The 11,780-nt window shown below is 45.2% G+C and overlaps 2 protein-coding genes across 2 annotated transcripts in view; one reads left to right on the forward strand and one right to left on the reverse strand.

Moving 5' to 3' along the window:
- Nucleotides 1-11,780, reverse strand: part of LOC141009601 (uncharacterized) — a 205,646-nt gene that overhangs the window by 13,903 nt on the left and 179,963 nt on the right. The gene's annotated exons all lie outside the window — the stretch shown is intronic.
- On the forward strand, nucleotides 595-9,343 carry ntaq1 (N-terminal glutamine amidase 1). Its single transcript, XM_073481893.1, has 6 exons — nucleotides 595-676; nucleotides 6,068-6,167; nucleotides 6,943-6,993; nucleotides 7,072-7,220; nucleotides 7,925-8,049; nucleotides 8,953-9,343. The coding sequence occupies exons 1-6, from the start codon at nucleotides 615-617 to the stop codon at nucleotides 9,087-9,089; spliced, it is 624 nt and encodes a 207-aa protein (XP_073337994.1). The 5' UTR covers nucleotides 595-614; the 3' UTR covers nucleotides 9,090-9,343.

Genomic DNA, 11,780 nt, shown 5'->3' on the forward strand with positions numbered 1-11,780 from the left:
TCACCAGGTTCACGGCAGAACCAACAGGTCCATGTGTTCACCGGCAGAACCAACAGGTCCATGTGTTCACCGGGTTCACGGCAGAACCAACAGGTCCATGTGTTCACCGGCAGAACCAACAGGTCCATGTGTTCACCGGCAGAACCAACAGGTCCATATGTTCACCGGGTTCACGGCAGAACCAACAGGTCCATGTGTTCACCGGCAGAACCAACAGGTCCATATGTTCACCGGGTTCACGGCAGAACCAACAGGTCCATGTGTTCACCGGCAGAACCAACAGGTCCATGTGTTCACCGGCAGAACCAACAGGTCCATGTGTTCACCGGGTTCACCGGCAGAACCAACAGGTCCATATGTTCACCGGGTTCACGGCAGAACCAACAGGTCCATGTGTTCACCGGCAGAACCAACAGGTCCATATGTTCACCGGGTTCACGGCAGAACCAACAGGTCCATGTGTTCACCGCCCCGCGAGCCCAGGTCCGAATCAAACTGCTCATTTGAAGAAAAACACATCCGGCTCGTAGAAGCTTTTAATTTGACAGTTCTGAACTCCACAGGATGTGACGTCATATTTTGTTCCTGCGGAGCGTCTGCAGTGTGACACCAACATGAAGAGTGACAACAGAACCACACCGAGCCGCGAGAACTGCGTTTATACCAGCTGTTACTGGTAAATACTGCAGTATTTATACTCTATAACACTACTGCGTAGTACTACAGCACAGTGCGGCTCCTGGACCTTTCCTCAGGGGGGCAGCTGTTCTGATGACTCAGATGAGCCGTTCAATGGCAGAATTAATAGGCAGCGAGACAATTGCCACGTTATTTTCTGGTCAACTTACATAGAAAACCACATGTAGCGGCTACAAGTTACATCCAGGAGTGTTCAACAAACCAAAAGATCAACAGAGAGACAAACTGTGAATCAGTTTACCTTCAGATATCTTTGAACATGGACGGATACGCTAATTACAAAGAGGACTACATATGAGTCAAAAACATTAAAAGTATTTATTTACAGTTCTTTAAAGTAGTTTTCTAAGTGCAAATAGTTTATATAAATCCAAATAAAGGGGTAGTGCATTCAAATTGCTCAACATTGCACAAACAATACTCTGTGTTTGCAGAAACAAACAGTAAACACAGTAAATGTACAGATGGCCACATCAGTAACAACATTTTAAAGATTTTGTGCAGCTTAATTATCTCTAAGTGCAAATGAAAGTGCACACATTCAACAGTGAACTATAAATACAAATATAATTTCTGGCCAATTGTATAGATTTGCAAAAATTAACATGAACAAAAATAAACAGATGAACCTATTGCCTGAAAGCAGCATTTGAATGGAAAAAATAACTATTTTGTGTGTGTGTGTGTGTGTGTGTGTGTGTGTGTGTGTGACAGAGAGAGAGACAGACTGAGAATGCGAGTGTCACTACATTACTTTCTGAGCAGCAAAGTGATCAGTAACCCTCTCATTGAAATCAGGCATGTTCCTGACTAGCTCCCTCTCCATGGAGAGCATGGCCAGTGCATTCAGACGTTCCTGGCCCAGTACATTGCGCAGGAACGTCTTGATGGTCTTCAGCGTTGAGAAACACCGCTCAGCTTCAGCCGTTGTCATGGGCGTGGCAATGAGAATGTTCAACAGAGCCACAGTCTCAGAACATGTCTCCTGGAGGTTGTCTCTCTGCAGAACCTGGTACAGTGCCAGAGCACCACAGCAGCCCTTGAACTCTGGATTCTCATAGATGAGAGACAGTTCTGTCCTGAGCTTTGCCTCGTTCAGCATGGGATATGCGCTCACACTGGCACTCAGAGCCTCGACAGGAAATGTACGGCAGTGCTGCTCAAACATCTCCGCCTGTAGCAGTGTGGCACTCACAAGGTGGTCGCTGAAGGAGAACCTTTGTTTGGCGTGAGCCAGGATTGTGTTGCAGATCTCCCTGACAGCTTCTGCTTCTCCTCTTCTCCCACGGCCCTCCTTGGTCTTGTGGTTCCTGCCGCTACTTCCTGCTGCTGTTGAGAGGAGTCTCTGAGGGCAAGCAGACCAAGAGTGTTAGTACATGAAAATATGAGTGCCTGGTAGCATTTAGAAAAGTGAAGAAAATGCTCATTTCAAAACACTAATATTTATCTAGCTATTATAATAATAGTATCTAGCTTTACTTTACGCATATACAGTCACCAGCCACTTAATTAGATACACCTGTGCAATCAAATTCAATCCATACAACAGCTGCTATAACTTCTGCTTTTACAAAGCTTATACATTTTCAGCTTTGACATTGTCAGAAAAGTGATAATTCTACTTTATCTTTATTATTGATGCTGCATTGGGTGGTGGTGGTGTACTGAATTGCATTATCTTGAAAAGTGTTTCTAATGAATGAATGAATGACTTTTATTATTGTGTCATGCATACTTGTATGCCCAGCCCGCATGGGCTTATAAGACACCAAGAAAACAAACCGGATCCAGAGCACATCATCAGCACATCAAAGAAGTAAGAAAAAAACAGGGGTTCAAAACCATTATCTATAAAAAAAAAAAGAAAGGGAAGACAATGCCAAGGTTCAAGAGGAATCATCAAAAATTAATTCAACAAATTTACCTGTCTTCTTTTCCAGGCTTGAGAAATAAAACTAGCAGTTTTAAACACATTGAAATTAAACAACCACTCCAGCTTCTGCTCATCAGAGCACCAAAATATTTCAGGGTTTTGTCCACAGATTTCATGAAATAATACCTCTCTCAAATCGTCATACTTTGTACAATATAAAAGGAAATGAGACTCACTTTCTACTTCATCTAGCTCACACATTTCACATATTCTATTCTCCTCGGGAATATTTTTAAATCGACCAACCTCAATGGCCAGAGGAAGAATACCAGATCTCAACTGTGCAACTAAAGATCTTTGACTTCTCTGTAAACGTGATGTAACATATAATTCAGGTCCAAAGTTAGATTTAATCTGCATGTATGTTCTTAATTTTGGTTTTAATAGAACATTTTCAAACCATTTCTCTTCAAATTTTAATAGAAGCTTATTTTTAATGGAGTTAACATTACAACACAAGTTATTCCTGTAAATATACGCCATATCCACCTCCTCAAAAATGGAGTAAATTTCTTTTGACCAGGGGGAACTATGTAATTTACTCCATATAAATACTTTTATATACTTTATGTTTTGTATGTTAATGGAGTGGACAAAATATTAGCAACACCAGTCTATATAATGCACTCTAATACTCCACAATCACCCACTATGACCTCAGTAATAAACAAAGTAGAATTATCACCTTATTGACATCAACAAAAGCTGAAAATGTATAAATTACATTAATGTAGATTTTGCAGCATGTCAACGTGAGGCATGATCTGATGAAACAGCTGCAGAAAAAACTGGAAGTCCTCATCCTGCAGCATCCTCAGGAAGCCAGATGCCTCCCTCACTGTGGTGCTGTCAAATGAACCCGATGTCCTGATGGATTCAAAACACTGCATGAGGTCATCAAGGTTCTCGTGCACAGTGTTGACGATCCTGCTGTTGAAGTTCCATCTTGTGGATGAAGCTCTTGGCAGCCTTCTTTCAACAATCTGGTCAAGTATGCTGGTGCGTTTTGGTGACCGGGTAAAAAAAGTGGCAATACCGCAGAGGTCCGAAAAGAAGACTCTCACTGCTGGGATGTGAGAAGTGGCCTGCTGCGTGATCAGATTCAGCTGGTGTGCATAGCAATGCACATAATGGGCATTTTTGAAATGTGCACGCACCTTCTGCTGCACACCAGCCCGCTCTCCCCTCATCACACCGGCTCCATCATATGCTTACGCAATGAGTTTCTCTCTGTCACCTTCGGAAAAAAGACCGTTCAGACTGTCCAGAAGCACGCTAGCAATTGACTCAGATGTTGCATCCATAACAGGCAGAAACTCAAAGAAATGCTCCTGCACCGCATGGTTTGAGTTGATGTATCTCAACACAAGCACCAGCTGCGTCTGTGTTGACACGTTGGTGATCTCATCCGCTTGGATGGCAACAAATTTAGCGGACTTTACCTCCTCCGTGATATGTCCCCTGATGACCGCTAGCATGCTTTCCAGGAGCTCATTCTGCACAGTCTTTGACGTGCCCTTGAAAACTGTGGCAGTTTTCAGGTGCTCCTCAAACGCCTCATCCAGCGTGCCACCAAGTCAACCAAGCCACGAAAAACGCCTGGCTTGTTGGAGGCCTCACTTTCATCTTCGCCTCGCAAAGCTAACTCAAACACTCCACAAAACTTGACACAGTCGATGAGGCGGGCTTGGATGTGTCGGTTCTTGCTCACCACATCGTTGTGACGACGAACCGCTAGCATGTAGCTCTCATCCAGCTGTGTTGTGATGTTCACCCGCCCAAACACAGAAAACTTCAGACAACTGTCCATGTGGGTCTTAGAGGAAAGATGATGCATGTCGGTGACTCCTGTAGTTGTCCATGCAGTGGTGTCTGCCGTGCTGAAACAGTGTGCAGGTGTAGCAGAGCCTGCTAGCCAGGTTTTCCGCTCATACCAGCTCCACGAAAATCCCAGATTATATGATTTCCCCCCCTTGGTAGAAACTTGTTTGATGTTTAAATTTGGTCTGGGAGGTCCTAATTGTTTCATTGCCAATTTATCTTCGTTACTACGACGACTGAAAGGGATTTCTTTCAGTGAAACCATCGAGTTGCTCCGTAAACTTGCCATGCTGACCTTTCATGTGACTAGCGCCGACTAGCGCGGTGGTTACGCTGGCTATGCTCACGTTACGTATGACGAAAGCACGTTAGGGCGAGCCCTCCCGGAACCCATAAAGAATGCATTGTAATGACTGAAATTCAAAAAAAACTGATTTTACATGAGAGCCTATGAGAGCAATCTGGGCGATTTTCAACCTGACTGAAATCGCCCAAAAGGGGCGGTACTTCACGGAGCACTGCCCTGCGCTGATTGGACAATCACATACAGAGCAGCTCAAACTGTCTTGACCTGTCACAGCCACTGTAACACTGTGGAAGAATATGACCTCCTCCCCCTCCTTTTTCCCCTTTGGTGGTGCGTCGCCCGATCGCCCTTATGAACAAACCGCCCATGCTACAACATGTACTCTGTAACGCTACTGCGTAATACTACAACATGTGCTCTGTAACGTAACTGCGTAATACTACAACATTTGCTCTGTAACGCTACTGCGTAATACTACAACATGTGCTCTGTAACGTAACTGCGTAATACTACAACATGTACTCTGTAACGCTACTGCGTAATACTACAACATGTGCTCTGTAACGCTACTGCGTAATACTACAACATGTGCTCTGTAACGCTACTGCGTAATACTAAAACATGTACTCTGTAACGCTACTGCGTAATACTACAACATGTGCTCTGTAACGCTACTGCGTAATACTACAACATGTACTCTGTAACGCTACTGCGTAATACTACAACATGTACTCTGTAACGTAACTGCGTAATACTACAACATGTACTCTGTAACCCTACTGCGTAATACTACAACATGTACTCTGTAACGCTACTGCGTAATACTACAACATGTACTCTGTAACGTAACTGCGTAATACTACAACATGTACTCTGTAACGCTACTGCGTAATACTACAACATGTACTCTGTAACGCTACTGCGTAATACTACAACATGTACTCTGTAACGTAACTGCGTAATACTACAACATGTACTCTGTAACGCTACTGCGTAATACTACAACATGTACTCTGTAACGTAACTGCGTAATACTACAACATGTACTCTGTAACGTAACTGCGTAATACTACAACATGTGCTCTGTAACGCTACTGCGTAATACTACAACATGTGCTCTGTAACGCTACTGCGTAATACTACAACATGTACTCTGTAACACTACTGCGTAATACTACAACGTGCTCTGTAACGCTACTGCGTAATACTACAACATGTACTCTGTAACACTACTGCGTAATAGGTTGCTGGTTCTGTAGGGTTCTACTGGTGTCTCACTTTTTCTGTTGTCTGTTCTTGTTCTGCAGTGAAGAAAATGTCTGGAAACTGTGTGAGTTTGTGAGAACAGAGAGAACCACACCGCTGGAGGAACTGTTTGTGGTTTTCATCTCTAATGAGAACAGAATGGTGAGAACAGGAAGCACTGACATGTTCTACAGAATGTGTCTGTGACACGTTCTACAGAATGTGTCTGTGACACGTTCTACAGAATGTGTCTGTGACACGTTCTACAGAATGTGTCTGTGACACGTTCTACAGAATGTGTCTGTGACACGTTCTACAGAATGTGTCTGTGACACGTTCTACAGAATGTGTCTGTGACACGTTCTACAGAATGTGTGTGACACGTTCTACAGAATGTGTCTGTGACACGTTCTACAGAATGTGTGTGAGACGTTCTACAGAATGTGTGTGAGACGTTCTACAGAATGTGTCTGTGACACGTTCTACAGAATGTGTCTGTGACACGTTCTACAGAATGTGTCTGTGACACGTTCTACAGAATGTGTCTGTGACACGTTCTACAGAATGTGTCTGTGACACGTTCTACAGAATGTGTCTGTGACACGTTCTACAGAATGTGTCTGTGACACGTTCTACAGAATGTGTGTGACACGTTCTACAGAATGTGTCTGTGACACGTTCTACAGAATGTGTCTGTGACACGTTCTACAGAATGTGTCTGTGACACGTTCTACAGAATGTGTGTGACACGTTCTACAGAATGTGTCTGTGACACGTTCTACAGAATGTGTCTGTGACACGTTCTACAGAATGTGTGTGAGACGTTCTACAGAATGTGTGTGACACGTTCTACAGAATGTGTGTGACACGTTTTTGGCAGGTTCTAAAGAACACGTGTCATGTTCTTTAGCTGAAAGTTCTGTGTGTTTTCCATCAGGTTCCACTGTGGAAGCAGAAGTCTGGACGAGGAGACCAGCCAGTGATCTGGGTCTGTGATGTCACTGCGTGTTTTCTGGTAGGGTGTTGAGGATAATGATGTCATTGATGATGTCATCATGTGTTTCAGGACTACCATGTGGTGCTGCTGCAGGTCCGTGTTCAGTCGGAGCCTCTGATATACGATCTGGACTCTGAGCTGTCGTTTCCCTGCAGCCTGCAGCTGTACGCAGTCCAGGCCCTCCAGTCAGACCACAACATCAAACCTGCCTACCACAGGTAACACACCTGCACACCACAGGTAACACACACCTGAACACCACAGGTAACACACACCTGAACACCACAGGTAACACACCTGCACACCACAGGTAACACACACCTGAACACCACAGGTAACACACACCTGAACACCACAGGTAACACACACCTGAACACCACAGGTAACACACACCTGAACACCACACCTGAACACCACAGGTAACACACACCTGAACACCACAGGTAACACACACCTGAACACCACAGGTAACACACACCTGAACACCACAGGTAACACACCTGAACACCACACCTGAACACCACAGGTAACACACACCTGAACACCACAGGTAACACACACCTGAACACCACAGGTAACACACACCTGAACACCACAGGTAACACACCTGAACACCACAGGTAACACACCTGAACACCACAGGTAACACACCTGAACACCACAGGTAACACACACCTGAACACCACAGGTAACACACCTGAACACCACAGGTAACACACACCTGAACACCACAGGTAACACACACCTGAACACCACAGGTAACACACCTGAACACCACAGGTAACACACCTGAACACCACAGGTAACACACACCTGAACACCACAGGTAACACACCTGAACACCACAGGTAACACACCTGAACACCTGTCCCTGACTGTGTGGAGGAAGTGACATCACAGCGATGTGTGTGTGCTCTAACAGGAAGTTGCGTGTGGTCCCTGCTGACAGCTTCCTGCTGAACTTTGGTTCTGATCGGTCTCATATGAAGAACCCTGATGGATCCTGGAGGATGCCCCCCCCACCATACCCCCCGATACACACCGCAGGTCACATGACACCTCCTCTTATGTTGTTGATATTCTGTTTGTCCTTTTTTAATGATGCTGCTCCTCATGCCTTTTAAAGGAATAGTTCACTCTAAAACAAAATTCAGTCATTATCGACTCACCCACACGCTGACGCTGCAATCCAAGTGTCCTGAAGTGGCGACATCCAGAGTTTACTGGAAACGACGTCATTTAGTTCATTTTACAGCCTAAACAGTCACTATGCTGTATCTGCCTGGAGGCACGCGAGTCCCCCTCACAGCGTTTGCACTACGGAAGCCGCGCCGGACAAGATGAACGAGACTCGCCATAGATACACACCGGTATTTACTTCCTGCTTTGAGCGACTGCGCGACACACAAACACAAGAGGGATCTGCTGCACTGGTGATTTGAAACTTTGACACTCACAGCAGGAAGTAAATATTAGCATAGTAGCACAATAGCATAGTGACTGTTTAGGCTAGAAAATAGGCTGTCATAGGCTAGAAAAATGTACTAAATGACGTCGTTTCCAGTAAACTCTGGATGTCGCCACTTCAGGACACTTGGATTGCAGCGGACGAGCAGTATGGAGGAATATTACAAAGTTTTTGTGTAGTTTTATGGACCTTTTCCTCTCGGTCGCCACTTATGCTCGTTATATGGATTTTTGCTGCCGGAGGGAACCCCGCGGGTCTCCAGCTGCACTCTGAGGAATAAGAAACTACACCGGACTCTCATCAGCATGAGGGTGAGTCCATAATGACTGAATTTTGTTTTAGAGTGAACTATTCCTTTAAATTGCCCCTCGGGGACAAATAAAGTGTTTTGAATTGAATTGAATTGAATCTAACATGTCGGCATTTGTGATGATGTCACCATGTGACCTCATGATGACATCACTGATGTGTTTCCTCCTCAGAGAGTCAGATGAACCTGGATGACTTCATCAGTATGAACCCTGCTGTGGGCTGGGGGCGTGTCTTCAGTCTGGACCACTTCCTGCAGAGATACACGGGAAACTCTTCATCATCATCATCATCATCATCATCATCGTGATCATCATCTTCATCTTCATCTTCATCTTCATCATCAGCAGCAGCAGAGTGTCCCCTGCTGACATGTAAACATGTTCACCTGTAAACACATTTCTATTTTTTACTTCCTGTCTTGAGCTGTGGGAGTGAACGTACAGCAGAGTCACCATGGCAACAAGTATCTGCTCGTTGTCTCAGTGTGATGATGTCACTGGCCTCAGTGTGATGATGTCAGTGTTCAGTCCGACTAAATTAAATTATTTACATTGAATCAAATATCTGTGTGATGATGTCATCTTTATGATGTCACTGTCAGAAATCTCTTTATGATGTCACTGTCAGAAACTTTTTATTACAGCTGATGAACAGAGTGTGTGTTTGTGTGTTTATATGTGTGCGTGTGTTTGTGTGTGTGTTTGTATGTGTGTGTGTGCGTGTGTTTGTGTGTGTGTGTTTGTGTGTGTGTGTGTTTGTATGTGTGTGTGTTTGTGTGTTTGTATGTGTGTGTGTTTTTATGTGTGTGTTTGTATGTGTGTGTGTGTTTGTGTGTGTTTGTATGTGTGTGTATTTGTGTGTGTGTGTTTATATGTGTGCGTGTGTTTGTGTGTGTGTGTGTGTTTGTATGTGTGTGTGTGTTTGTGTGTGTTTGTGTGTGTGTGTGTGTGTGTGTTTGTGTGTTTGTATGTGTGTATGTGTGTGTTTGTATGTGTGTGTGTGTGTGTGTGTGTGTGTGTGTGTGTGTGCAGGTAAGTGGAGGAGATCATGTCAGGTGTTGGCAGCTTCACATATTTTGCAGCAGCGGCACTTTTCTCTCCCAGTAGATGTTGTATTTTTTCTGTGTCTGCGAGTTTGTCGAAATTTGGGGTCGTGTGTGTGATTTTGTTGTAGAGTTGTGTTCTGATGTCTGTGTATCCCCTCCTCTCTCCCTCTCTCCCTCCCCTCCTCCCCCTCCCTCCCCTCCTCTCTCCCTCCCCTCCTCTCTCCCTCTCTCCCTTCCCTCCTCTCTCCCTCTCTCCCTCTCCTCCTCTCTCCCTCTCTCCCTCCCCTCCTCTCTCCCTCCCTCCCCTCCTCTCTCCCTCCCCTCCTCTCTCCCTCTCTCCCTTCCCTCCTCTCTCTCCCTCTCTCCCTCCCCTCCTCTCTCCCTCTCCTCCTCTCTCCCTCTCTCCCTCCCCTCCTCCCCCTCCCTCCCCTCCTCCCTCCCTCCCCTCCTCTCTCCCTCCCCTCCTCTCTCCCTCTCCTCCTCTCTCCCTCTCTCCCTCCCCTCCTCCCCCTCCCTCCCCTCCTCCCTCCCTCCCCTCCTCTCTCCCTCCCCTCCTCTCTCCCTCTCCTCCTCTCTCCCTCCCCTCCTCCCCCTCCCTCCCCTCCTCTCTCCCTCCCCTCCTCTCTCCCTCTCTCCCTCCCCTCCTCTCTCCCTCTCTCCCTCCCCTCCTCTCTCTCTCTCTCCCTCTCTCCCTCCCCTCCTCTCTCCCTCCCTCCCCTCCTCTCTCCCTCTCTCCCTCCCCTCCTCCCCCTCCCTCCCCTCCTCTCTCCCTCTCTCCCTCCCCTCCTCCCCCTCCCTCCCCTCCTCTCTCCCTCTCTCCCTCCCCTCCTCTCTCCCTCCCTCCCCTCCTCTCTCCCTCCCCTCCTCTCTCCCTCCCCTCCTCTCTCCCCCTCTCCCTCCCTCTCCCTCTGCATTTGGCCTACATCCAACGGTATACTCTGGTACCTGTAACACAGTATTTGTACTCTGGTACCTGTAACACAGTATTTATACTCTGGTACCTGTAACACAGTATTCATACTCTGGTACATGTAACACAGTATTTATACTCTGGTACCTGTAACACAGTATTTATACTCTGGTACCTGTAACACAGTATTTATACTCTGGTACCTGTAACACAGTATTTGTACTCTGGTACCTGTAACACAGTATTTATACTCTGGTACCTGTAACACAGTATTCATACTCTGGTACATGTAACACAGTATTTATACTCTGGTAGCCTACCTGTAACACAGTATTTGTACTCTGGTACCTGTAACACAGTATTTGTACTCTGGTACCTGTAACACAGTATTCATACTCTGGTACCTGTAACACAGTATTTATACTCTGGTACCTGTAACACAGTATTTATACTCTGGTACCTGTAACACAGTATTTGTACTCTGGTACCTGTAACACAGTATTTATACTCTGGTACCTGTAACACAGTATTTGTACTCTGGTACCTGTAACACAGTATTTGTACTCTGGTACCTGTAACACAGTATTTATACTCTGGTACCTGTAACACAGTATTTGTACTCTGGTACCTGTAACACAGTATTTATACTCTGGTACCTGTAACACAGTATTTATACTCTGGTACCTGTAACACAGTATTTGTACTCTGGTACCTGTAACACAGTATTTATACTCTGGTACCTGTAACACAGTATTCGTACTCTGGTACCTGTAACACAGTATTTATACTCTGGTACCTGTAACACAGTATTTGTACTCTGGTACCTGTAACACAGTATTTGTACTCTGGTACCTGTAACACAGTATTTGTACTCTGGTACCTGTAACACAGTATTTATATTTTCCATCAACACGATTTTCAAAATAAAATGAGGTATTAACAAAATAAATCAGTTTTATTTATAAATCACTGAACGAGTTGAAACAATAAATATTTAAATGTTTCCACGTCATGATTTATTACATCAGAGAATAAAACTGATG

The sequence above is a fragment of the Pagrus major genome, chromosome 15 (assembly GCF_040436345.1).
Source record: "Pagrus major chromosome 15, Pma_NU_1.0".
Taxonomy (NCBI): domain Eukaryota; kingdom Metazoa; phylum Chordata; class Actinopteri; order Spariformes; family Sparidae; genus Pagrus; species Pagrus major.

Bases quoted from the DNA above. Each gene is read 5' to 3' on its own strand.
- ntaq1 (XM_073481893.1), top strand. From the start codon at position 615: ATGAAGAGTGACAACAGAACCACACCGAGCCGCGAGAACTGCGTTTAT. The intron at 6,994-7,071 runs GTCTGTGATGTC...CATGTGTTTCAG, and splicing joins GAGACCAGCCAGTGATCTGG to GACTACCATGTGGTGCTGCT. The intron at 8,050-8,952 runs GTCACATGACAC...TTTCCTCCTCAG, and splicing joins CCCCCCGATACACACCGCAG to AGAGTCAGATGAACCTGGAT.